Source organism: Pagrus pagrus (assembly GCF_965226575.1).
Source record: "Pagrus pagrus genome assembly, chromosome: 18".
Taxonomy (NCBI): domain Eukaryota; kingdom Metazoa; phylum Chordata; class Actinopteri; order Spariformes; family Sparidae; genus Pagrus; species Pagrus pagrus.
In genome coordinates, this window is record NC_140202.1 from 16,108,882 (window position 1) to 16,136,486 (window position 27,605).

The window sequence follows — 27,605 nt, forward strand, 5'->3', positions numbered from 1 at the left end:
GAGCCACATTCTGCCGTTGCAGTCTGCAGCCTCAGTGTTTCTTTATGGGAGGAGCGGTGCGACTTCCCCACTTCTGCCCCCACGATGTACTTTTTTACATCCCTGCTTACGTTTGGCTGGCATAGCCTAAGTTCCGCATTCCCAAATCCTCCCAGATTGGGATCACGTTTAAAATCGGGCTGATGCAACGATTTCCACTTTTTAAAATCTACTCTCGACCCTCGGCTGACCAGAAGAAAGGACATTTGTTGCACCTGGGATCAAAGTCAGGTCGGTATTCAAAAACTTCATAAGTCGAGGACTGGGTCATTTTCTACATACTAAACAGCGCCTTGGCGCGCCACGCATAGGTCATAACGAGCATAGTTTGTGAGCGGGCAGCGAGCGGGGCTGTGATGTTCTCGGTTATTCGGCGCTTTCTTCTCTGCAATCGTTGAGTTTTTCTGCGTTTTTCTGCTCTTCAAAGTAGACCTGACATCTTTGCGGAGCATGCTGCAGAAAGCTCATTTTCTTTTGTTGGCATGCTCCTTCTTCATGGAAGCACGGCGTGCACAATTCAGAACAAAATGTTCCTATTTAGTGTTGTCTAACCTTCACGTGAGTGTCGAGTCGTAACATGTGCTTTTTATCTGAAGCGAAATCCGCTGCGATCAAAAAGCTGTTACGTTTTTGGGTTTTTTTTTTTTTTATCACTGCAGCTCTCTGATGGAAGACAAAGTTACGTAAGATAAATGCCGCACTGAAGAAAAACTTCCGCTTTCAAGTTGACCAATGGCTTCAGTATGCAACACAATGTAGGCGATTTGAGAGCACCGCACGCATATTCCTCAACTACTGAACATTCAACTATTCATTCCCTGGGCTTTCATGTGAGTGTGCAGAGAGTTCAGAACAAATGATGCAACTGCAGTCTAATCTGGAGAAGTTAATTGGCTTGTTGGTCCTTCAGGGGAATAATAAAGTTAACATTAAAAGAGATATTTTTAACATTGGACCTTAAAATATTGAAATCATGGTCATTGTTCCATATTGTATGCTTGGAAGCCCTTTTAATGGAAATGTTTATGGTGTTAAGGTGGGTTTGTGTGTTGCATTGCCTGGTATTTTTGTGCAAATGTAATACTACGTTTCTTATTACGCAATAGCACATTACCTCCATTTTGCACGTTTGTTTTACAGCCCCAAAGCCAAAAATCCCAAATTGGCATATCGACTCATCCCTCAAATATGGTGATCAAACACACAAAGATATGTAACAGAGACAGGATATTTAACAGTTTAACAATAAACTTTATTGTGTGAAATGACATCAGTGCACTGCAGCAGTAAACTTCACTGGAAGTTTAAAAATGTATCAATTACCCGCAGAATCTTTTTCTGCATTATAATCTAATACGGTGTCACATCAGTACATACTGGACAACATTTATTCCGATACAGTTTATCTGTGACAGGCCAATATCGGCTGAAAATATCAGCTAACTGATATATCGGTCAGGCTGTAGTTTGTTTTGCACCGTGTTGTTTTTTTTAGCAGATATTTGCATCTGGGCATCATGTGCCAAAACCATGACCTGCAGAGTTCCACTTTTTTGACCTGTATTTTGAGGAAGTGTAAAAACTGAAAGTAATTCCCATGCGTTTCTCTCATGTCGCCTGCCTTTTCATGTTCTCTGCATAACTATTTAGTAGATGCATAATTGGCATGCATAAACTCCTCCCTTAAAATACTCATAGATATATCCTCAAAGCTAATAACAAGCCAGACGACTGTTTTCTATAGTGACATTTATATCAAATATTGCCTGTTTATTGCTTCAGTGTGGGCTAAAGGTCTCTGAGTAATTGACCTCAGATGGTCGTTTTTTGGCTGCATCATGTGGCTTGGAAATCCGCTGAGCTGTTGTAGTAATTTCCTGTGTCTTTGGCCGGCTTTGCTCACACACCTCGCTCATTGTCTTTGGATATATTTAAATGTCCACGCTCAGCATTTTTCAAATTAAGGCATTTGTCAGTGGTCGGCAGAACAAAACATGTAATGAAAATCTGTTGGGCACAAAGGATTGTGAGTAAACAATGTCATCTTTTAATTTCTCTCTTGGCTAAGCAAAATAAGTAAAATTTGGGGCACAGACTTAACCACATTATGCTGAATTTTGGCAGCCATAATCTACTCCCTTGTCATGAAGTCTCATAAGGAGGAAACCATGGTTAACGGGCATTTCTTTTCTGGCTTACTTTCCTTGAAATAAAGGGGGAATTTGTCTGAGTCTGCTTTGTACACTGTCTTGTTCGTCTCTCTTTTGGCCTCTGGGGATTATATGAAGTAAATTTCCTGCCAAGATCTCAGTAAATGGTGGTATATTCATTCCAGAAAAAGAAGCAAAATAATAAAATAGCCTAATGAGAGCAACCTCAGCATCCGGCTCCTATAACAGACCAGCAATTCATCACAGTTTGGCCGGTCTGACTGCTAGAAAGTAGCAGTGCACCTCGGGCAAGTGCCTTCTTGAAGCCCTATGACAGACTGTAGGTCTAAAAAAGGACTTAGATATCTATTTTCCCTTTAATTTGTTAATGTTAAATGTTTTTATTTCTCCCCTCACACCATAAAGTATGCTCGAGCATGTGCTATAACAAGCTGAGCGGACAGAGTTTTATGTGTTTTTCATTGATCTGATTTTAGTTGCAGTCTGAGTATGTCTCCCATTTTCTCCCTCTGCCTCCTAGCTGTGGTCACGACCGAGTCTGACACGATGCCAGGACAAATCCCAGATCCCTCTGTGACAGCAGGCTCCCTGCCCAGCCTGGGCCCGTTAGCTGGGATCTCAGCCACCACACTGACTGACAAGCTCAAATTTGGTGACTTTCAGGAGTTTGGTACAATGCTGTCACCTCTGCACTTCCTGGACAGTCTGGGGAAGAGGCCTCTAGTGATCAAAACAGAGGTAAAGGAAACATTGAGTATCTGATAATGTAATCAGAAACAGTTCATTTTTTATTTTTTACTCTGTTTACATTCTTTTTCTTAACATTAAACATGTATGTGTTTCACCACAGTGAAGCTGAAATATTTCAAATTCATCATACAGATTCCAGTTTAATTGTGTGAAAAATGTGGTTTGCGTGAACTGAAAGCACCTTTGCAGTGTCATATCTTAATCAACAGGTCCATCTAGTGGACATAGCAGGATGTGTTGCTGTTGCTAAAAATAGTGCTAGATTCTTTCCACCATGGACGTTCAGGGAAAAACACAATCAGGGTGACAGGAATCATTTGAACAAATGAATTCTCAGCTCGACTGAGCTATAAAGGCAGGTAGCAAGTAGCTTGGTCGTACTGATGACTGCACAGATGATCAATTTGTTTGAGTCATCACAAAAAAAAGATAAAATGGTTAGATACAAGATTACTAATGGATTACAGTAGTAGAGAACGTCACACAAATAAGTGATTATTATTTATATGATGGCATATGATGATATCTTAAGTAGTTTAATGTTCAGCAAGGCCACCACAACTTAACCTGAAACCTGTTTACCTGCACTGTTGTTTAGAGAGATGAAGAGGAAGACAGGAGGAAACGAAGGCGAGAGAAAAACAAAGTGGCTGCAGCTCGATGTCGAAACAAAAAGAAAGAGAGGACAGATTATCTACAAAAGGTGAGACATACCGAGGTTATTACTTTGTCATTATTTGAAACTCTCACATTCTCACACTTAACTTTCCAACTCTACCTCCCTTAATACTTCCTTCTCCTTCCATCCTCTCACAGGAATCAGAGAGACTAGAGATGTTGAACTCTGACCTTAAAGCCCAGATTGAGGAGCTGAAGCTTGAACGGCAGCAGCTGATCCTCATGCTCAACCGCCACCGCCCCACGTGTATTGTCAGGACAGATAGTGTCAAAACCCCGGAGAGTGAGGTGAACCCCCTGCTGCAGCAGCTCGAGGCCAAGTGAAGGTGCGACGTCTTTTCTAGAGTTTACAGTTGAGAAGAAGCAGCCAACTAGCAGCACTTAGCTTTGGGCCTCGGCCATGGAGGAGAACCAGCCGCCAAATCCTCCCACCTTAAGTCTTGGAGCGTCACACCACAAAATGTGGAGCCAATCGGATTGGACTCAAACTTGTCTTTGTTGCTCTCTCTTGTTTTGTCACTTATTGGTCATCTAAACTTAGCTTGAGCCATTAGCTAGCATGGCATCTTTAACATATTTCCAGCAGCTAAAATGGATTTTGGTTGGAAAGGTAAACTTCCCATTATGGAAAAAGAAAGCATTAGTGGTTAAAGGAGCACTATGTAGTTTTGGAGAAGACATTCAAACTTTTGATAAAAAAGTTTTGATTTTAAATTTTGATATTTATAATCTTATATGTGGCGATCAGACGACAAATAGACATCTTGTTTTAATGAGAGGTTGCAATACTTCTCGACCCATGTGCTCAAAACTGCTTGTATTGTCCTGCCTTTGCTAAAATGCATTCTGGGAACTGTAGGAATTCTGACTGAACTACAACTAGAAGATGGGAGCAATTGGGAGCCAATGTGTTGGCTCAATAGACACATTTCATAAAGTATAAAAATAAATATCTACTGGAATGCATTAACCATCACTGATGATGGTATGCTGGTATGAAGAACGTTCACACACACAGTCAGAAGCCTTTTTACTAGTAATAACCTTCATGATTTGATTTTCTGTTTATCTGTGTTCTTCCATACAGTTTGCAGCAGATCGACTGATCATTTTTTATTTGTCTTTATTGCTATGTTTTGGCGCAGGCGTCATGTATGCACATATATATATGGACTGTTTACATTGTACTTTATTTTCTGTTACCATGTTACTACCAATTATGTTTTTTTTATACTTTTGTATATGATGTTATATAAGCATATAAGCTATCACAAAATCCCATTTTGTATTTCCATAAGAAATAAATGTTTAGTTTCTTTTTTTCTGGAATTTTTTTGAGTCTACAAAATTGAAAACATGTCAGACATGCATTATGTTTTGGGTCATCATTTTCATGACCTAAATGTATGGTAACAGGTGCCATCTGGTGGCCAAAAGCAGCGCAACCTGTACAAATAAGTGTTGTTTATTTTGGAGTCCATACATGTTTCTATGCAGGAACTTTGTTCCTTTGTTAGTTCTAACAGCCCTCTATATCATATAAATGTTGCACAATATTTGTTAGATTTCATATGCAAGAATAACATATCAAAATAATAGAGGGACATTAGAGAATTTCCCTCACAGTTCATACCAGGAGGGATTTAACTTTCAGATTAACATGGCATGACTGAGGCAAGAGAGCCTAAAGTAGTAGATAAGTTGTGGAAACCGCATAATAAAATAAAGGCACTCATTCGGAATGAAGCCGGCATTTTAAGGTATCTCAGTCCTTTGGTGAGGGCAAAGGAACCCAATATTGATACAATAATACAAGTGAAGGGTTTTTAGACTATCACATGGACCGACAGGTGCGACTAATTCTTTCCTTGTTTTAAAGACATTTTAAGCGGGTTGTTGGTGCTACAGTGGAGGCTTCTTGTTTTAATTGAAGCAGAACATGGGAGAGGATACGCAGACCTCACACGACGCGAGCGCACAGGATGCCAAGGGTGATGGTCCGCATCTGGGAGCGGACGGTCCTGATGCCGGGGACCAGATTGAATGCAGCAGCATCCCCAACGGGAACAGCGGCTCTGCGGCCACGACGCGCCTGTACAAGAGGCGCTGGGCGGTCGTGTTCCTGTTCAGCTCTTACTCCCTGAGCAACGCGTACCAATGGATCCAGTACGGGATCATCAGCAACATAATGATGAAGTTCTACAACGTGGACGCGTTTGCTGTGGACTGGCTCTCCATGGTCTACATGCTCACCTACATCCCCTTCATCTTCCCGGTCACCTGGCTCCTGGATAAGAAAGGGCTGCGGGTCACAGCGCTGCTGGCCACCGCGCTCAACTGCGCCGGGACGTGGATCAAGGTGGCCAGCGCCAAATCCGACCTGTTCATGGTGACCGTGCTCGGACAGTTCGCAAGTTCCCTTGCCGAGGTCTTCATCCTCGGGATGCCCTCCCGCCTGGCATCGGTGTGGTTCGGCGCGGATGAGGTTTCCACCGCATGCTCCATTGGAGTTTTGGGGAATCAGGTGAGTTGATCTGTTGTGCTTCAAGGAAAGAGTTATTAAAAAAGATCTCTTTATACTGTATAATTTTATTTTGACCCAGAAAAATCCAGGCATACGTTATTAAATTGCCATGTTTAATTATCCTTTAATAGACTAAACCCAAAATAAGGGCCCCAGAACACTGTTTGAAGCTAGAAAGTCAGAAGGGTCCAGCAGATATAAACAAAGTTAAGTTTTGTTTATTTACTTTGTTCAGGCATAAAATAAAGAGAAGATCTTTGTCATCTGATTCAAATGTAATCCCCTAAAACTACATAGTGCACCTTTAATGTCAGCTAATTTCAGTAATTCATTTAGTGAGAAATCTTTCTAAATTTAATAAGTCTGAGCTTAAACTGACCTACGTTTGATTAGACGTGACTGGATGTCACCAAGTCACATATAACTGCTGTTTCAACTGTATTTCAACGACGGCTTATATGTGGCGATCAGGCGACAAATAGACATCTTGTTTTAATGAGATGTTGCAATACTTCTCGACCCTTGTGCTCAAAACTGCTTGTGTTGTCCTGCCTTTGCTAAAATGCATTCTGGGAATTGTAGGAATTCTGACTGAATTACAACTAGAAGATGGGAGCAATTGGGAGCCAATGTGTTGGCTTAATAGACACATTTCATAAAGTATGAAAGTAAATATCTACTGAAATGCATTAACAATCACTGATGATGGTATGCTGGTATGAAGAACGTTCACACACACAGTCAGAAGCCTTTTTACTAGTAATAACCTTCATGATTTGATTTTCTGGTTATCTGTGTTCTTCCATTCAGTTTGCAGCAGATCGACTGATCATTTTTTATTTGTCTTTATTGCTATGTTTTGGCGCAGGCGTCATGTATGCACATATATATATGGACTGTTTACATTGTACTTTATTTTCTGTTACCATGTTAATTATGTTTTTTTTTTAATACTTTTGTATATGATGTTATATAAGCATATAAGCTATCACAAAATCCCATTTTGTATTTCCATAAGAAATAAATGTTTAGTTTCTTTTTTTCTGTAATTTTTTTGAGTCTATACAAAATTGAAAACATGTCAGACATGCATTATGTTTTGGGTCATCATTTTCATGACCTAAATGTATGGTAACAGGTGCCATCTGGTGGCCAAAAGCAGTGCAACCTGTACAACTAACTTGTTTATTTTGGAGTCCACACACTTGTTCTATTTTTAACCTGTTTAAATTCATTCACTTTTACATACCTACATTACAGCCTCTACAGCCTCCGCTTTACACACAAGACTTGGATATTTGTTATGTTCTGACATCACAAAGAGGGAGTGTTGGAAAATTTCGTTTCACCTGAGGCCATTTTCACACAGATTATAATAGTGCAAAAACTGGTAAAACAGACTTTCTACACCTCTTATTCCTCTCCCTTCACATGTAGCTCAGCATTAAGTCTTAAAACGACTCACATGCCTCTCCTTGAGGCATGTGAGTCCTTTGAGATGCAGGCACATTTTTGTTGAGTTCAGATTTGACTTTTAATCCACATTTAATCGAACATGGGGGAAAAAATATAAGCATATAAGAATAGAAGTTCTCAGTATGTACCAACTAATAGCAATCCTAGGTGTAGTAACAAGGCAGTCATTGTTCATACCAGGAGGGATTTAACTTTCCAGATTAACATGGCATGACTGAGCCTAAAAGTAGAAGTAGAGAAGTTGTGGAAACCTCATAATAAAATAAAGGAATATTACTGGATGTTGTACATTGTCACAACTGGAGATGAAAGTTGTAACAGCAAACCATAAAGATAAACTACAGTACCACAGATACTGTAGTACTCTGTTGAGTGTGATCTGACTTGATGGTAGGTGTGTCCCACTTCACAGTCACTGTCATGTCTTCTCACAGCAGCTGGGGGGAGTAAACGTCGGGTCCAGTCATATCCACAGTGCGTGTAGTAAAGGGGATTTCTCAGACAGCTCAAGTATTAACTGAACTTGTCGAGAGCAGGTCAGTCATTCGGAATGAAGCCGGCATTTGAAGTTGTCTCAGTCCTTTGGTGAGGGCAAAGGAAACCAATATCACTGACAAGTGAATGTTTTTTAGACTGTCACATGGACCGACAGGTGCGACTAATTCTTTTCTTGTTTTAAAGACATTTTAAGCGGGTTGTTGTTGCTTCAGTGGAGGCTTCTTGTTTTAATTGAAGCAGAACATGGGAGAGGATACGCAGACCTCACACGACGCGAGCGCACAGGATGCCAAGGGTGATGGTCCGCATCTGGGAGCGGACGGTCCTGATGCCGGGGACCAGATTGAATGCAGCAGCATCCCCAACGGGAACAGCGGCTCTGCGGCCACGACGCGCCTGTACAAGAGGCGCTGGGCGGTCGTGTTCCTGTTCAGCTCTTACTCCCTGAGCAACGCGTACCAATGGATCCAGTACGGGATCATCAGCAACATAATGATGAAGTTCTACAACGTGGACGCGTTTGCTGTGGACTGGCTCTCCATGGTCTACATGCTCACCTACATCCCCTTCATCTTCCCGGTCACCTGGCTCCTGGATAAGAAAGGGCTGCGGGTCACAGCGCTGCTGGCCACCGCGCTCAACTGCGCCGGGACGTGGATCAAGGTGGCCAGTGCCAAACCCGACCTGTTCATGGTGACCGTGCTCGGACAGTTCGCAAGTTCCCTCGCCCAGGTCTTCATCCTCGGGATGCCCTCCCGCCTGGCATCGGTGTGGTTCGGCGCGGACGAGGTTTCCACCGCATGCTCCATTGGAGTTTTTGGGAATCAGGTGAGTTGATCTGTTGTGCTTCAAGGAAAGAGTTATTAAAAAAGATCTCTTTATACTGTATTATTTTATTTTTACCAAAAAAACACAGAAATAGGTTATTAAATTGCCATGTTTAATTATCCTTCAATAGGCTAAACCCATGGCCGGATTAACCTCTTAGAGGGGCAAATATTTTCTGTGGGGCCCCAGGTGACCCCCTCATCCCTCCATCCAACCAGTACATCATGAGAAAACGATACCTAGCCCCAAATTAAGAATTTGATTCAATGCAATAAATTGAGCACAGTGTCAGGGAGGAATGTACGTGAATCGTTGACTGGTTGATTAAAGGTCCAATTTGTAATATAGTTGATTGTTGAGTCTCATTCCCATCTTGCACGATCTACCAACACAGAGCATCAGTATCTGACAATTAAAACTTTGACCTTTAAACTTAGCCACCAATACTCATCCATGAAACATGTTATTATTATTATTATTATTATTATTATTATTATTATTATTATTATCATCATCATTATTATTATTATTATTATTAATGTATAGCCTACATTTAAATTACATATTGACAGAATATGCACTGAAATATCCTAGTCATATGTTGCTTTATAAACATTTAGCATCCTTTACTAACAGTGCTGTCTAACTGTTGTAACACAATATTTTTTTCAGATATATTTTTTAACCCTTACAGATTAAAGTGTGTCCAATTTGGACTGTTCTCTGAATGTCTTCTTGCTTCTAGACGAGCCAACTAATCTTAACTCAGGTTAAGGTTTGAATGACAGAGGAAATAGTCACTTGGAACATCTCTATTCTCAACTAACAGGCTACATTTCTGGATCTCTTCTACAAGATTAGATAGTCACGCTCAACCTGCCTTTGTTGACATTGTGCACTAATGCTCTCAAACATTTGCTAGCAAACAGATACCAAATATCAAAATGATGTGGAGTGAGTGAGGGAGTTGTCCGCTTCGCCCAAATGGCAATCCAACCTGTCATTTGTGCTTCTCACCTGTTTTGAAATTCCTTAGTTTGCATGGTCACCACAGAGACTCCTGGAAAAAATCCCTGGAGGTTCATGGACTTCCCTTGAGGAAGAAATATTTTAGTTTAGGCTGAACCAACCAATAGTGACAGAAAACATGGCATTGATGATCCTGGACTTAAGTGTGAGTGGTGGGCTACCCAGTGCAATCCTCTTTCTTTTATTTAAGCATCTGACAGATCGACCTTTGTTGTGTAACCCATCATTGGGTATTTACTTACATGTAGTTGGGAAGTTAGACTAAGTACACAGGATGTTAAATATATCACACACCCTGATGCAATTCGCATGAAGAGATACTTGACATTTTGTCTGTGTTTCTGGAGGTGTGTTTGTGTGTTTTGTGTGTGTGCTGACATGTTAAAGCTTATCTGCATATCCACAGCGTCTGCTTACCTTGATAAAGTTATCAGGGCTCATTGATTTCTTTTAACTCGTTGGTCTATTTTGAGTGGATTTGTTGAAGCATTGTACCGTCTTCTTATTCAGCCAAAAAGCAAACACTCTTCAGTCTTGGAAGATGGAGTATTCAGATCCTTTACTCAAATATAAGTATCTACACAAAAGCCTAAAAACAATCAATCACAAGTACAAGTCCTGCTTTCAAAAGTAAAAGCACAGAAGCATCAACAGGAAAATGTTCTGAAAGTATCAGAAGTAAAATGCCCTTTGAGTGATAGATTTATTATATATTATATTATTGTTAACACCCATGTTTATTGCATTTTATTGTAGTAGCTGGTCCAGGCGGTGCTGTTATCAACTGCTTTGTGGGAAGTAGTTAAGTCAGTGTTTCCAACCCAAAGGTCAAGCCCCTTTAAAGGGTCACAAGATAAATCTGAGGGCCATAATAGATGAGAAATGAACGAGGGAAAAATAAAGTCCTGCTACACAAATCTGTTTTGTTTCTGATATTTGTGAAATACAGGATATTTTTTCCTCTTTAGGCCTCATAGTTTTATTTAAATGAAACCATTTGATGAGTCTCGATGGGAAATCTGTGAACTGTGAAACAACATTACACACCGTTTGTGTAAATTTCAATATGAAAAGAATCTAGTAAATATAGCTATCAGATAAAAGAAACACACCTCCGCCAATAGCACAACACTTGTGTGTACGTTTGATTGTTGGTTTGTTGGTTTGTCAGCAGGACTACACAAAAACTACTGAATGGACTTTCACAGAACTTGGACGGAGGATGGGTCTCAGCCCAGAATAGACCCTGATAACTTTTGGTGCTGATCCAGATAAAGCGACAGATCCAAGAGTTTTTTCTCACTTTCTTTAACGTTGCGAGACAGGACGTTTTCCCACATTCATAGTGGAAGTAGCCTACAGTATTTGAGTAAAAGCACTTAGTTACTTTGCACCACTGACTCTCTTTAACCTCACAGATTTTTGTCAGAACTTACAGAAGGTGTCAAATAATCGCAGCTACAAAAACTTATTGACTCTTCTATCTCCAGTGATATCAAATAGGCCACTAATAATAGTTTTTTAATTACACATTCATTACAGTCTCTTTTCAAAGCTGACAGCAAGATTTCCCTGCTCATTCTGACACTTTCCTTGAGGTTATTTGAGTTAAGTTATTTGTTTTGTGGGTGGTGACCAGATGGCAGGTGACGTGCACAATTTCGCCATCTTCTGCTGGTACAGTGTGTGAGGTGGATGTAGTGGGGCAGTGTGTGAATGCTGCGGTGCTGCAGGTATGGTACACTGACGGTTCTTTTACATGTTGGGTCGGTATAAAGCGCGAACATGGACTCTCACGAGGACAGGCTGCTGGGATTTTTAATTGTTTATTTGTAGCGCGTGTGTTCATATGTCGTCACTTTCAGGAAGCGTCACGTCAGGCAGCTTGTTGTCCCATAAAACAGACTTGAGTTGTTTAAAGATATGGAGCAAAACGAGCCTGAAATCGTTTTACAATCTGTTTATCTGATGTGGCGGAGCGATTTATTGCGCTGGCTTTATAGATATAAAGCGAACGCGTTGAAAGAAAAGCAGTCACGGCTGAACCACTACTGTTCAGTGACATGTCATGTTTATTAGCGAGGGTATTTTCCCTGAAAGACGCCCGAGAATAGTGATACTGAAGCGTGTTTTGGGACGTAGTTTCAATATAAGCACAGATGTTTCGCTGCTCCTTTTCTTCCCTTCACTCCTTCCATTCATGGATCTGCTCCGCGCAGGCAACCTGAGGTGGTGTAGGTGGAGGCTGGAGACAGCAGGGGCGCTGCAGCTCCGCCGTCGGAAATTTCCAGTCTGTTTGAGACCCTGTCACAAAAGCTGTAAAGACCATTTAGCCCCTTTTTTAACCGCAGTTCAGTCCATTGCAGCTCAATATGAGAGGCAGAGTTGCTGAGATTTTTTTAAAATGAAAACTATAACTTTGAGTTATTTTTCGCCCAGTATTGCCTAACATTCCCTATCAAAAGGGCCCAAGTCTGTTTCAGTGTTTTGGATATCTAAAGGCGGTTAGGCTTGGTAAAGCTCAACCTTCCCCTCTTTTTCATGTAGAACTAGAATGGCACTCAGTAGAGCGTATACCTCCGCCAAGCCCCAACAGTCCTCTTTAACTCAATCAAGCCTAATCCCATATCAAAGGAAAAACATTTAAATACACCGAGGTTTCTATTTGGATCTGCATCAAATTTAACTCACTCATCGATAACAGGCACCCAAACATGCTTGATTTCGTCATCAGGAGCCATGCTTTATTCCCTGAGACATTAACGAAAATGTCAAAGAAAACTCTTGCAATGTTAATAGTGCCATAGATCGTTAGACCAATAGATCGATAGGCAGTTTTTGTGTGCAGTGCTCCGTATAGTGACTGCTTTGTTTCCTTAACAGTATTAATATAGCACCTAGACCTGCTTTATAATCAAAAAAGACATGGAAATCTCACTTTCTACACTATGCGACCTTCAAGCAGGTAGTGATTAAGCATGTGTTTAAATTAAATACCATGCTGATTATTCCCATAAAAAGGTTTCTGTTCATTTGTACAGTCACTTACTATTGTTTCCAGAAATTAGAATAACATGTAGAAAAAGGACTAGTATTCCTACACTCATCTTCTGATGTGAACGTAAACACCTTCAAATTAAAGCTGGAAGTCGGCATTTCATTTAAAACCACACAAACAACAAAAAATGTGTGATAAAAAAGCGCAATAATAGTTTCTAGCATTGGGTGTGTGCCAGCATGCTTGGTCCAAAGACAGATGATGTAATATAAAGTGATTGGGCATTAGTAAATCCAATTTATGAACCACAAACACTTTAATAACCGGTGTTCCTGTGGTGGGATACTGTCACCTTGTGTTTGAGCACAGAGCCGTACTTCCTCCCCACAGCCACAGCGTTAGTATGTGTGTTGAACTTGTTTTACAGTGTAGTAATACAAAAGGTTTTCCTATAGGGAATCTTCTGTTAATGTTTAAAGATTTATTATCATATATTGTTGAGACGGGGTGTTAGTTACTGCAAATTTAGTGTTAGACCTTCACGGTCTTGGTCTGCATTGTAATGTTTGCCAACCACAACCAACTGAGGCGTAGTTTCATGCTTTAAACGACAAAAATGGGTTTGCATTCTTTCTGTATTCTGATGCAGTTGCAGCCTTTGTTAAGCATCACCCTCAGTGGACTTTAGCTCCTCTTTGTATGTGAGTGATGTGCCTACTTTAATAATAAAATAAAGTTGTTACCCTGGGTTCACACTCAGCGGCTGTTTTCAAGTCCTATTTGATGCTTTGACATGAGCTGGAAGGAGGAGTTTGAAATGAAAAGCAAAACAGAAATCTATCACATGACTACAGAGGTGTTAAACACTGGAGTCAGTCAGGTATGTGACTGTTGGCTGGGATCAGAGCTTCCCATACTCGCTCGTTATATTTAAACTGCACCCCAGATTCACCTTTGCGAAATCAGATGGAGTGATAAGCAGTAATCTCCACTGTTTGAGAAATGTTTGCTCTTCTCTCCAGCTGTTAAGTGCTGCGGAAGTCTGAAGTAAAAGGGAAGCGTTTCACTTGGAGCAACATGAGTTCTCAGGATGAATTTTCTCAAGATGATTGGTCTCCGACAAGAAACAAGAGAGACAGTTTTGGTGATTACAGCCACCACCTGCTTCTGGGAGACAGCAGCAACACACTGGAGACTTCAGTCCTGGACACGGCACGGCTCTACCCCCTGATGGAGACCAGACTGTACAGGCGACGATGGGTTATGCTATTCATCTTCTTCTGCTACTCCATGAGCAACGCCTTCATGTGGCTGCAGTTCAGCATCATCAGCAACATCTTCATGCGCTTCTACAGCATCAACAGCCTGACCATCGACTGGCTCTCCTTGATCTATTGCCTTACCTACATCCCCCTCATCCTGCCCATCACTTGGCTGCTTGACAACAGGGGCATGAGGGACGTCCTGGTGGTGGGCTCAGCCTTCAACTGCATCGGGGCCTGGATCAAGACGAGCACAGCCTACCCTGACATGTTCGCCATGACCTTCTTCGGCCAGTTTGTGTGTTCAGTGGCCGCGGTTTATACCCTAGGCATCCCATCCAGACTTGCGTCCCTGTGGTTTGGGCAGCAGGAGGTGTCCACCGCCTGTTCCATTGGCGTTCTGGGAAACCAGGTGTGTCTCTGTTTACCTGTGGGCCTCAATTCGTCTTTAGCAGTGTGTGTATGGTGTTACAAACTTCTCAAACTGGTGGTAAAAGAACTGTATGTGTGTGTTTGTTAGGCAAGAAATAACTGAAGGAGAGCTCTATCGTCTTTAACACTCTTTGCAGTATATCTCAAAGTGTTATGTCCTGTCAGTGTGTGCCATCTTAAATGCGTGACTATCTGTTCCTGTGAATTCTGTTTCCAACCTTCTTCTTGAGTCAGCAGGTTTAACAAAGTGAATCACACTTGCAGGAAAACTTGCGGCCGGTCTCCGCTTCAGCTTCTAACAGTGAAAAGGATCTTAGAGAAGTGATGCATGTTACAACTTGCAGAACCAAGCTCTTGATGCATGCTTAAGTAGTTAGTTTCACTTCTGGTAAAATTACCTCAGGATGTCACATGTGGTATATAAAAAGTTGATGGAATTTTTATGATGTGAACGTATTTGCTCAGAGCTTACTTTTAGGGTATTTTCTAAAATGTCCACAAGATTTCCAACACAGTTATATCTATACTAGTGTCTTTGTGATAGCTTAATTACTTTCTCTAAATGTACCAAGAGCCTCGTGTTCCTGCTTTCAAAATAAGTATTCTTCAGTTTTAAACTCAACTTCTGTCACCGTTTACGCAGCTGTTGCAGCTGGAAAATGTCTGGGCTTTGTTTTTGCACTTACAAATGTTGAAACACTGTCTCTCACTTGGCAGCCATCTTCAACACTACTTTTGTTGGCAATAACATGGCTGGAGAATGTCTCTGACGTCTCGTTAAAATATTCAGTTGTTTCACACTTACAAATGTTGAAACACTGTCTTGAACAGTGGTCTCTCTCTTGGCAACCATCTCGCCTAGCAACCATACCATCACCATCCCCTGCGCCTCCTGACATGACAGTGAGCTCATAGACACACAATGTGAATGTGAAATGACACGTTTGTGGAAATGTTGTTATGATTCGTGTGATTGAATTATACATTTTGTGTCCTAAATCAAAACATATAAATATCTTAAGCTTGTGGTAACCACAGACCTTATTTCTGGCATTAAACCGAAAACCCATTGACTTTGAGACGAGGGAACCGGAAGTGCAAAAATGCTAACTGATTTCCGGGTTTTAGGACTCATTACTTCAGCACTCTATTTAGCTCTAAATAATTCTTTCTGTACGAGCCAATAAAAACAGCCAATGAATGATACACAGGCACTGGCAAAACTGCACATAAACATATACCATCAAAACATGTCCGACTCCTGAACCCTCCGAAGCTAAACTGTTTTCCTTCAATTGAAGTTTGCCCTCTCTCACCTGCCTCAAACCAAACACTGCATGCCGGTCATTGTCATGCATGTTTTTGTTTTGTGCTTAAGTCCCGCTCCCCGCCGCTGAAGATTAAAAAACACATTGTTGTTGATGTTGACTTGCTCACCACGACTTTATTTCTTTGGCTCTGGTCCCTAAACATGATACTTCTAAGGTTTCAGGCTGAAGTAGTTTACATATCCCCATGGACGTTCAGAAATAGTTCACAAAAGTAGGTAGTATTTCCATAACGGGCTGTGATGCTTTGAAGATCAAACAGATCGAAAGTTTGTGTGCCAAAAGTAACTTCAGAAGAGGCCATCCTTGATTTGCACCAATTGAGAATAAGCTTGTTTTGCATGTTATCAAGACTTGCTCTACTTCTCCAAAATGCACAAAAAGTAGGCATACAGTGTATTTTCTTTGCTTCGATCTACTGTGCAGTTGACTCTGCTGTTCCTGTTCTGTAAGGATCTTTTCTGTATAAACCCATCTTTAGTTAATGGTTGTTTAAGTGGCTAATGTCAGATACTTAACATCAATATAGCAACATTTCTCTGTGTATCTCTGTGTGCTGCTTAGGTGAACAGGTACAGATCTATCTATCTCTAGCTGTAACATTCCCTGAAGTGGTCTGATATATTTCTGTGGTTTGTTCCTCCTACAGGAACCAGTCTTGTCACAATTTGCCATTTTCCTTCCCTCACCTTACCCCTAGAGTGGAGGGACCTCGGCTGGTGTCCCCTCTGGAATGCTCTTGAGGCTGTAGGAAGCTGAAGAAGTGGGCACTACTCATGTGGTATTCAAATTTGGAAAGTTTAGTACACCCCAATTGTCCCAGATCCACTAGATGGTGAGGGTGGGAGGGTGGTGAGGATTTTAGGACCTAAAATGTCAGACGTTGTATCTTCATGTCTAGCACATGTCCCCACAAATAAGACCCCTGACGGTACCTCTACTTCATAAAGCAATAGTTTTACATTTTGGGAGATATGCTTATTTCTTTTCAAGGCAGATTACAAATCTTCACCTTTTCTACGAGCTTATTTCTTTTCTGATTCTTTATTTCAACCTTTTTCCACTTTAATAATGACGTTTCCTTAAATGAAGTGTACTGACTGTATTTGTTTGTGTAGTCGTCAGCTAGAGGCACAGAGTCATTTTTTAATTTCATGCCTCTCACCAACAGATGGGTATTGCCATTGGGTTCCTGATCCCACCCATCCTTGTGCCTAATGTGGAGGATATGAATGAGCTGGCGTACCACATCAGAGTCATGTTCTACATCAGCGCAGGAGTGGCCAGCATCATCTTTATCCTCGTGATCATCGGTAAGATGATTATACACATCCACTGGCTCACAGAGTGAGTAAAGGGCCTGTCAGGGCTCTTGCTCACTCATGCAGTAACAGCTCCTTTCAATGTCATATAACTCCTACAGTCATGGTTGTAAAAATATATAAAGCAAAGAGTGATCCTGACAGGTTGTGTTTTCCAGTGGTCGAGACAGTGACAAAACTGTTATCTAACTCCCTTTGCCCCTCACATTAATGCTACTGGGGTTTGATATTTTTAAGTTGGCATTGTCATGATATTTTTAGACTGTTCTCCAGAAGGATTTTGGCAGCATTAGATGTCATTGTTTGATGCACAGTTTTATTCATGTTTATACGGTAGAGCTTCTTATCTGGTTGTTGGGCTGCTTCTCGGGCAGCACTGCCAGAGAGCTGCGTCTCCCTGAGATGTGCTTTCTACCGAAAATTCAAAACCGCAGTTCACTAGAAGAGCAGCTGCAGTAATTGCTCTAATTGTGCACCTTTTGATGAGATGCGTTTGGACATGATGTGAAATACAAGGAGAAACTCAGAGAGTCGTGGAAATGTTTTATAAATTCATCTCCCCCCCACAGCTCTGTGAAATCCTCCTTTCACCTCCACAGAAGGACTAAAACTCGCTGACAGTCAGAGAAACACGCTAAAGCTTCACCAGTCAATCCAGCAGGAATGCTCTTCTATGTGTCTGTATACTTTTTTTAAAAGGTACAAACTTGGTTTAATAGAACATTGATGATTATAAACATTATTGTTTTTTTGAGTGGATTATTGACAGTGGGTGTCTCACACAGTTGATTATTAGCCGGCCGGAAAAAACAGAATAACTTAATTATTTTTGGAGGAATGTCCAATACTGGTTTCCTGTCGCGTACAAGAACACACACACACACACACACACACACACACACACCCCCACACACCATTTGGCTCCCACTGTCACTGCTCCTGCTGTCAGTATGACCTCCAGCCTCACACTGATCAGAGAACAGATGATACACTCCCACAACAACACGCTTAATGAAAGGACTGTTTCCCTCCCTCTGATAAATTTCCTCTATACCAAACACACATGTAACCTCACTGAACTATTGTGTGTGTTCCAGTTTTTCAGGAGAGACCAGAGATCCCTCCCTCCCAGGCCCAGGCTCAGGCCAGGAACATCCCCCCTGACGAGTACTCGTACACAGCTTCTATCATGAGGCTGCTGCGCAACAAGCCCTTCATGCTCCTAGTTGTCAGCTATGGTGGGTTCCTTCTTAACGCCTTCCACATACAGAGTGGAACAGGAGACTTGTAATGGCGCCTAATGATTAATCCATTGTTTATTAATTCCTTCAATATATAATGTCAAAAAAAGTGTGAAAATGTGCATCAAAAGTTGGATGATGTCTGAGATATTTAACCAGCAACCCCCTTAAAGTACTGTCTAGCTTGCTTGAGTGTTTTTTTTAGGAATGCAACATGTAATGAGATCATTAAGATAGCAGTGGAGGAAGTGTCATAAAGGTGCCTTTATCACATCATTGTGACAACATCTCACTTTTATCACCTAACCAGGCTGGGATGCTGTTGTAATATTGAGGTGAAGATAACAAAAATGAAAAAGGCTCAAATTAGATGCGTGCAGTTCATGCTGTCACAGTTATATCTGTGGAAACCCCCAGTCTTTATCAGCTTATGGGTGGATGTGTCATCATAACACGTGACTCCAATTGACTTCATCAATGCAACACATCGACAGTCTACTGTCGATGTGTTGCATTGATCTAAAGGTCTTTTGAGATGTCACTTTTTGCTCAAAGGTCACTATTTACTGAAGACAATGTCAATGATTGACTGTGTGATTACATTTTGTTAGTCAGCAAATGTGTAGCCTAACATGTCTAAATAATGGGATTTTAAAGGGACAGTTCGCCCCCAAATCAAAATACATGTTTTTCTCTTACCTGTGGTGCTATTTGTCCATTTGGATTGTTTTGGTTTAAATTGCTGAGTTTTGGAGATATCGGCCGTGGAGATGTCCGCTGTTTCTCGAATATAATGGAACTAAAAAATACATTTGAGTAACTCAACAGGAATGTCTCTTTCCAGAAATCATGACCCGGTTACTAAAGATAATCCACAGACCTTATTGTGAGCACTTTCATGTAGGAACTATTTTCTTTCACCTGAACTACACACACCAAGCTTATCACCGCACGCAGAAGGAAGCGCACATCTACTCATGGGCGAGAGGCTAGTTAAAACTAAATGAGCTAATGTTACAGCTCAGCCGATGAGGATACCATTAAGCCTGAGCCTGAGCCTCTCGTCCATTAGTAGATGCATGCTTCCTTCATGTATGCATGTATATTTGACTTTAGGGTGAACTGTCCCTTTAAGGTCCTTTTGTCCTTCGAGAGATTTTATATGTTAAGAGGTACTGATTGACAGGCACTCCAGTGTGAACTTGAATGCTTTCAGTCAAGTAATAATTAAAAAGTCTGAAGGCTGCTATGAACTTGATGTGTGAGGTTGTCTGCCGTGTTTTCAGGGGGAAGCATGAGGTCCCATCTGGACCTTTTAATTACCCTACAGGTCTTGTCAAAATAGATAGTTTTCTGTTTGTTGTCTGCAGGGCTGAACGTTGGCTGTTTCTACGCTGTCTCCACACTGTTGAATCGGATGATCATTGAACACTATCCTGTAAGTCCCAGTGTGTCTGCTCTGCAACCTGCTACTTCCATATGCACTTAATCTCCAACCACATTAGCTTTTATTTCACTTTATTTGTTTCTTTCTTCATTCCTTCACCATTCCTTCCTGCCACTAAGTGTCAATAGGCTCCACATGTAGACATTTGTGATGACCCTGGGCGAGATAACTGCAGGTTGCAAAATGTCACAGATGTTTTGTGTGGTCTGTTAAACCAGAAATGTCAATGTCTTTCCTCTCAGGGTGAAGAGGTGAATGCTGGGAGAATTGGTCTGACTATTGTCGTTGCTGGTATGGTCGGCTCGCTCATATGTGGCATTTGGCTGGACAAGACCAAAACCTACAAGTAAGACATAAACAATGCCAGACTGAGCTAACGTAATGCCTTCAGGAAAAGACAAAAAAAACAACTCTCCTTGTAGTTTTTCTGCAGGTGTTCTTTCTAATTCTGCCACTACAGTCTTCAGACAGATACGTCTGTTGACCTTAGTCTGCCTCATAGACATTAAAACTGTTTTGAATTGGTTTTTCAAACTCACTACCATGACCTCTGAAAGGTAGTGCTGCAACATTAATTTTCAGTCTTCAGGGTCAACAGTCACTCTTGCTTGCTGCAGTGTTGTCTGTGCTTTAAAACATGGGCTCTCTGCATGGATTGTCTTCTAAATCATCCCTTCACAGGGACATGTCCGAGTGAATTAAAGCTTTTGTTCAAAGTGGGCACGAATGAGAATCCAGCGGAAGTGAGTTTTATATCTGAAGTCCCTTTCTGCTTATCTGAACTGACAGGCTATACTCTGCTGCTCCTCCCAGGTCGCTTCTCAGGCCTTGTGCCACCACATTAAACATTGAAAATACTAATAATTCATTCTTAAAAGTGAAAATATCTGATTAGTATCTAATTATTGATGCTTTTGTTGTCTTGACTGAGCATATCAATACCATCCTGAGAATAAACACCTGCCTCCAGCAGTTTTCTGGGTCTCAGATGTTTGGCACGCTGCCTTCAGGGATCTGGCGTGCAAACTATTATGACTGGAAAAAAATTCCTCGACCCTCAGATGCCATACATGCCATTAGACTGCTTTGCTGCCAAAGCAGTCATGTTGTTGACCCTCACACTTCTATTGTCCGATGTGGGAGAGATACAGAGGACTAAGTTATATTAACAAAAATGTTGTGCAGCAGGATTTCACGCGTGGTTGTACGAGAGCGAGAGCTTCACCAGAGTAAGCCTATTTGTGCAGATGGCCTTAGTCTTAACAAGGGGCCTTCAGTGACTCAGCAGTACTGTTCATGCAGCGAGGAATTTTATTTCAAGTGACACATCAATCTGGAAAAAGATGTGACACAAAACATTTTTAAAAAATATGACTTATGATAATCATAAAAATCTCTTGCAGTGGTAGAAACTGAGGATATTTAGGGGCATTTATTCATGTTGTGCTTTAATATGAATCATGCAAATGTAATAGATGAACATGAAATGATGCATGTTTAATGTGGAGGAGAAGAGCTACTGGCTCTGTAGATGGTCCCACTGCTCCCAGTTAAACCCTGCCTGTTGTACGTATCAGTTTTTTCTTCTTGTAAATGATACATTTTCTTTAGAAGGTAACTTCGATATACAACCCCGATACCAAGACGCTGTGTGAAGCACGAATAAAACAGAATTTGTCTAATCCTTTTTCACATACACTCAATTGGACACAGTACAAAGACAACATATTTAATGTTTCCCCGCATCAACTTTTTAACAATCAGGGTTATATTAACAGTATACAACATATAAAGGCAGCATGTATCATATAAAATTATCAGAATGTATGTTATAATTGAAGAAATCCCAGTAATTCTCTGACATCTAGGCCACACTTAGGCCTTTGACAAGTTTCTACAGCAAACCTCCCTGTTAATGATGATGAAAGTATTTCTTTGTCCTGATCAGCTTTGGCAGGCTCACAGCAAACGTGAGCCATGTCACAAGATTCAGTCTTATACATTCATTGAAAGTCAGATTAAGTTGGATTTCTAAGTTTCTAAGTCTTGGGGGTTAAGTTGAGCAAAGCAACATGTGTAACCCAAAAACAGTGTGTTTGTGCTGTTGGTTACTCAGAATATCACTTTCATGTCACTTAATGATTGGTATTCATCTCCTGTCTCCTCAGACAAACCACCTTGGTCGTCTACCTCCTCTCTCTGATTGGGATGCTGGTCTACGCCTTCACCCTCAACCTGGGTTACCTGTGGGTGGTGTTTATCACAGCTGGAGGTCTAGGGTAGGTAACCTTCATAGAGTAAGGCCACAGAGGTCCTGTTAACTGTGGCAGGTAACATTGGCAGGTTACTAGCCAACATGTGATAACCTTGTATCTCATCAGTTTCTCATCATGTGGTTTATTTAAAGGGAACCCTTTTGGTTAGTAAAAGTCCAGATTGGCTCGTGATCTTTTTGCCATTTAAATTTGTGAGCCAAAAAAGGTGCAAATTTTCCCGTCCTGTTACAAGCTGCTCACATATGTCCAGTAAAAAAGTGATTAATACATGTAGATTACTACAAATTGTTACATAGAGCCCCTTAAAGTTTCCCCAAATGTGACTGTGAAGTCATTAATGTAATTAAATGTGATGTTCAAGTGGGACTGGGATAGAAATCAAAGCTATAAACCAAATAATATTTGGTCAATCTGAAGTTGAAGTCATGGCTTCATTGAGTTCAGTTCGACTGCCTTTAAAAAATTATGTGCAAAGAGAAGGTTGACACGTTTCATGACACTTAAAATGAACCCGGTCTGTTGCATTAATGGCCACAGGTTTTTCTAATGAAGCCTCAAATTATTCCAGTGAAGCTGTAAGTAGTTCATGTTTCTTTGCTTTTCTCTCATCTCGCATTAGACCTACTGTGTCAAAGCAAAATTAACGTTCCTCCGTTTTCCTCCCGGTCCATGTGCTTTTTGTCCCCACAATTACTGCTATTTATGGTAAGCTGATTATGCCCATAGCTGGTTTCCATAGCAATTCCTTTTCATTCCTGAAAGCCAGACAGGATGTATTATACAGCAATTTACACTTGGCCTACTTTTAAATTTGTGGCACTTTTGGGATGAAAACTACTGCAGAACACACATCTTCATTGAAGCTTTTCGATACGACCTTCAGTGCTTGTCTGTTTGCTTGTCTGTCTGTCTGTCTGTCTGCCTGCAGCTTCTTCATGACTGGATATCTACCTCTGGGCTTTGAGTTTGCCGTAGAGCTCACCTATCCAGAATCAGAGGGAACCTCATCTGGGCTTCTCAACTGTTCAGCTCAGGTCAGTAAATGTTAACTGTGAAGTGGACACAGGCTAAACACATAAGATAGAATAGAAAATATTTATTTTCTCTCCTTTCAGATCTTTGGAATCATTTTCACCATCTCCCAAGGGAAGATCATTGATACATGGGGCACTTTAGCGGGGAACATCTTCTTGAGTATCTTCCTGCTAATAGGAACGGTAATGACAGGTAAGATATTAACCTTTGCTGCAAAACAAGAGTGAACATTGAACTCGTGTCAGCAGCTGTGGACGTGCATGCACGTGATATTAAGGGGAACTTCAACACATTGTCTGTTTTAAAGGTTGAGCGTCGTTATTTAAATTGTGTTTGCACTCCTTGAGTTACACACTAGGTCCTAGCTCTCACAGTATAAGGGTGCCCCCTAGTGACAGAATTATGAGTCACTATCAGTGACATTTCTGGCATTTTACTAGTTACCCATCATCTGTGTTGTTTTTCTATTTCAACCTAAAATACACTAAGTGACAGAAGTGATTCAACACTTTTTTCTTTATTTTAAGTTTGAAGAAACACCAAGACCATGACTGCCTTAAGCTAAATGTTTCCTTCTCTGCCGTGTTTACCTCAGGGTTCATCAAGTCAGACCTCCGACGACAGAGGGCCAACCTTCAGGCCGAGGTGCAGACAGTGAGCGTAAGTACTTCTGTGTGTGCTACATGAAGTCAGAGGCGGGATCTTCACATCCTAGTGGAGAAGGAATGTGTCAGGTGCCGCCCTGGCTCTGCACTGTATGCTCTGTCCTCACACTGCTGCAGACACTGCTGAATGCAGGGGTTGCACTGCTGGGCTGGTGGAAACTTTCTCTCTAAACTCACTAAAAACATCCTCTGCTCTCAAATGCTCTTTGCAAAAAAAGTGCAATTCGGCTTTGTCTGACAGCTCTCTAACTTGCTCTAACAGCATGTTTATTATCATTTGCTATAAAATCCTAATTTTGTTTGAACTTGAACAAAGACGTGCTTTGTAAAGCTTGCATATAGGTGCAGTTGACAGCTGTCAAACAGATCCATAATCTGTAATAATGAGTTTTATAAATCACTTTAATAATCAGATAATACGACACCACAACCCACTATTAATGAGAAAAATCAGGGTTCATTTATTTAGTTAATCTAGGACGCACATCATCAAAAACAAATGCATCTTTTTGTGCTCCCATTTAGGCAACATATCACATAATAAGATTGGGTGAAACTCAGTGGCCTCCAGCTGCTCAGAATCACCTTTGAATTTTTAACAATGAACAAAATCTTGCTTGACATTGCGTGTCTTCTGCTGCTCGCTCGCTGCCATGTGTAAAACAAGCTTGGGACCTCTCCTTCTGTCTTTCCTGTCCTCTCTCGGTTCATAATGTTCCACTCCCAACAATATGAATGCGGCTAAAATGGAAAGCTCGTGTAATCCTGCACACTAGCAAAACTTAAATAAGGGTGAGGGTTAGTTGTTTGATTAATGAAGCCAGTTCTATTAAATTGTTAGAAACCAACCAACGATACAGGCACAACAGTTGGAAATGAGCTGTTAATAGATCAATAACTATGACATATTTAAATAGATAATGCCAAACAAATACTCATATACATTTTTTATGAAGGTTACATCATATTAAGCATGTTGTACTGCATATTCTCCTCACTACAGGCTATGTAGCACAGGTAGCAGGCAGTATTAGCTGGGTGTGCAGGATTCAGTGGGTGGTGTGGTATGGAGGACATGGTAAAGGATGAGGCGGCCCCTCTGGGCCCCTCAGAGGTTTGACACCCAAGCTATCGTTCCAGCCTACAGGCTCCATAACATCGGCGCAGGACTACGGGGCCACAACGTGCAGCGGCGCCTGGCAAGGCCAGTCTTGACATAAACCTACAACCTCACTAAAACCAAAAATGCACACCTGCTCAGGTAGGGGCACACACTCTCTGAAGCTTCAACAGCCAGTCATAATTTACCACGAGCAAACACACAAAACAGTAACATATGGCAGTAAACGAACTTTGAATGAATCTGCCAACATCCAACAAAACTGTTATAAATTGTCACAAACCATTATTGTGTTTCAACCTACAAAGATAATAGAGGAATTCCTGCATTTTTAAGCCTGGGCCATATGTGACACTCTTCACAACAGCATGACTGATATAATACTTCAGGTTACTTCTACTGAACTGCAATACGTTCTCTACTTCACCTTCAGCTCTTAAACAGGTTCACCTGCTGTAACTGTGGATCATACTGGGATTTCAACCTCCAATAAAATTAATATTTAAGAAAAACAGATATCTAGCAGTGGTTTTTGTTGTTGATACTGTACATGGATGTTTTTGCTTTCATCAAATACATTTTTTAAAGGAAATTTGAAACTGATCATATGACATTTTTGGTGAACTAAGTTCATGATTATATCGTTTTAATGCAAGATTTGTTTCATGCTTGAATAATGTATTGAATAACTGTATTGCCCTATTGTCTTTCTCAAATGATGTGATGAGTTGAACAACTACAACTTGTCCTCGTGTGTTTCTCAGTGTGATTGTAATTGTTGTCCGTCTTCATCCTTTGCAGAAAATGACAGCTGACCTGGAAGGAGGCGTCTCTCCAAATGAAATCATGAAAGACAGGAAGTTATAAGGAGGACAAAGACACCACGCACAGATACAAACAGTAATATTGACAAAATGCACAAACATGCACACATGGCCAGGGAGGAAAAAGGCTGCTGTGAAGAGTGATCACATGTAAACTGACCTACACTGAGCAGCCAAAGAACAAGCTGACCTGCTATTTGTACTTGATTATACTGTAATAGATGTACTGTATGGACACCAGAGATTCACACTAATATCCCAAGTGCATCTTAGCTCATCCCAAAGCAAGAACAAGTCAGTCAAGCACAAGGGGAACACACTTGGATTCTAAGTGTTTTTTTACATTACAATCCATTGTAGGCATTTTACATGTCTTGTCAGTGCAATGCAACTGCCTCTAGTGTCTCTAACTTTGTTTCCTGGGCTTTTACTGTCCCTCTCTGATTAGTGCTAGCATAGTGTTCTACGTATCTGATGCAATATTTAATATATATATCTGTGAGTATTTCCTGATATTGAGAGTTCTGTTTTTAGAATAAGCACGTTAAATGCAGACTGTGACGTGTTTTCCTGTCATGGCAGTCGGGGCCTGCCATTCAGGATCACATGTGTTACGTCTGAGTACTGCTGATTATAAATACGATTGATGCTGTGCATCTGAGTACACTTTGGAAGGCCGGTTTTGTCCCTGTTCTGCTGTAATACAAGACATTTGGTGATAATTGTCTGGATCAACATGCAAGAGCAGCACTAAACATGGTGGAAGGATGAAGCTAATCAATCTACTGCAGTTGTCATTTTGCACAAGAAAATGTTTTTATGTACAATACTATAAATTTGTTACTGAGAAATGTAGTTCATGCGGTGTAAGCCGTGTTGATACTGTTTGTCATCATGTTGTACTTGATGGTTTGTGACTAGTTTTCTGTTCATTTTCCTATTTTATAGTGATTATGTGATTTTGATCAGTGCCAGTTACTCTTTCAGTTGCATTTTAGGACATTTAACAGTGCTGTGAAAATTTTCCTACACACCAAGGGTTATTAAACTTTTGTCTTCCATTAATTAATTCTCACTGTATTTCAAATAAAACTCTAGATTAGTCTAGTGCAGTGGTTTTCAAACTTTTTGTGCCCAAGGATAAGCTAAAATCTCAAGGCACACCTGCATTCATCCAGCAAAATAGCTTTGATAACACCTGTTATATAATCACTCTTAAATCTACTAATGACAAATTACTTTTGAAATATCTATTAACAAAATGATTCATTTGAAACTTTGTAAAATGACATAAAAGCAGCAACACCTGCATTAAAACCGGTGAATGACACAATACTTGGGTTCCCTGAAAGGTTTTAAAGTATTTTTTAAGGGTTTAAATTTGCCTCTGTATTAGGAAATACATGTGTACAAAGTACTGATATGGTAAAATAAAAACTCATACCTAACTTGTTGTATATTGCAATAATAACTTATAGATGCAATAAAATCTCACAGCACACCAGGACTTACCATTTGGGAACCAGTGGTCTAGAGACTAGAACAAATATTTTTTGAAAAGCTCTCTCTTAAACCCAAATATGAGATCTGAGCAGCACAGAATATTAGATGTTTATCAAAAATGCTGCAAAAAGCACACTGATGCTCTTGGAAACAAGAAGT

General features: G+C 40.8%; 3 protein-coding genes across 5 annotated transcripts; all 3 read left to right on the plus strand.

The window, feature by feature from the left end:
- The first annotated feature begins 10 nt into the window (after positions 1–10).
- Positions 11–4,921, plus strand: LOC311273579 (jun dimerization protein 2-like). The gene is made up of 4 exons (XM_084380697.1): positions 11–270; positions 2,731–2,948; positions 3,559–3,663; positions 3,777–4,921. The coding sequence occupies exons 1-4, from the start codon at positions 183–185 to the stop codon at positions 3,960–3,962; spliced, it is 597 nt and encodes a 198-aa protein (XP_084236823.1). The 5' UTR covers positions 11–182; the 3' UTR covers positions 3,963–4,921.
- A 593-nt stretch (positions 4,922–5,514) lies between these two features.
- On the plus strand, positions 5,515–6,171 carry LOC311274052 (choline/ethanolamine transporter flvcr2a-like; the record flags this gene model as incomplete). Its single annotated transcript, XM_084381469.1, has 1 exon — positions 5,515–6,171. Exon 1 carries the CDS (start codon positions 5,578–5,580, stop codon positions 6,169–6,171), a length of 594 nt encoding a protein of 197 aa, XP_084237595.1. The 5' UTR covers positions 5,515–5,577.
- Positions 6,172–8,074: 1,903 nt separating this feature from the next.
- On the plus strand, positions 8,075–27,537 carry LOC311273578 (choline/ethanolamine transporter flvcr2a-like). Of its 3 annotated transcripts, XM_084380694.1 has the most exons (12): positions 11,696–11,726; positions 14,014–14,665; positions 17,185–17,326; positions 18,433–18,573; positions 19,947–20,014; positions 20,266–20,369; positions 22,192–22,302; positions 23,228–23,333; positions 23,415–23,526; positions 23,930–23,994; positions 25,140–25,260; positions 25,921–27,537. In XM_084380694.1, exons 2-11 carry the CDS (start codon positions 14,069–14,071, stop codon positions 25,212–25,214), a joined length of 1,521 nt encoding a protein of 506 aa, XP_084236820.1. In that variant the 5' UTR covers positions 11,696–11,726; positions 14,014–14,068; the 3' UTR covers positions 25,215–25,260; positions 25,921–27,537. The 3 variants fall into 3 exon arrangements, with proteins under 3 accessions (XP_084236822.1, XP_084236820.1, XP_084236821.1); XM_084380696.1 differs by lacking the exons at positions 11,696–11,726; positions 14,014–14,665 and adding an exon at positions 8,075–8,964; XM_084380695.1 differs by lacking the exon at positions 25,140–25,260.
- The last annotated feature ends 68 nt before the right edge of the window (positions 27,538–27,605 follow it).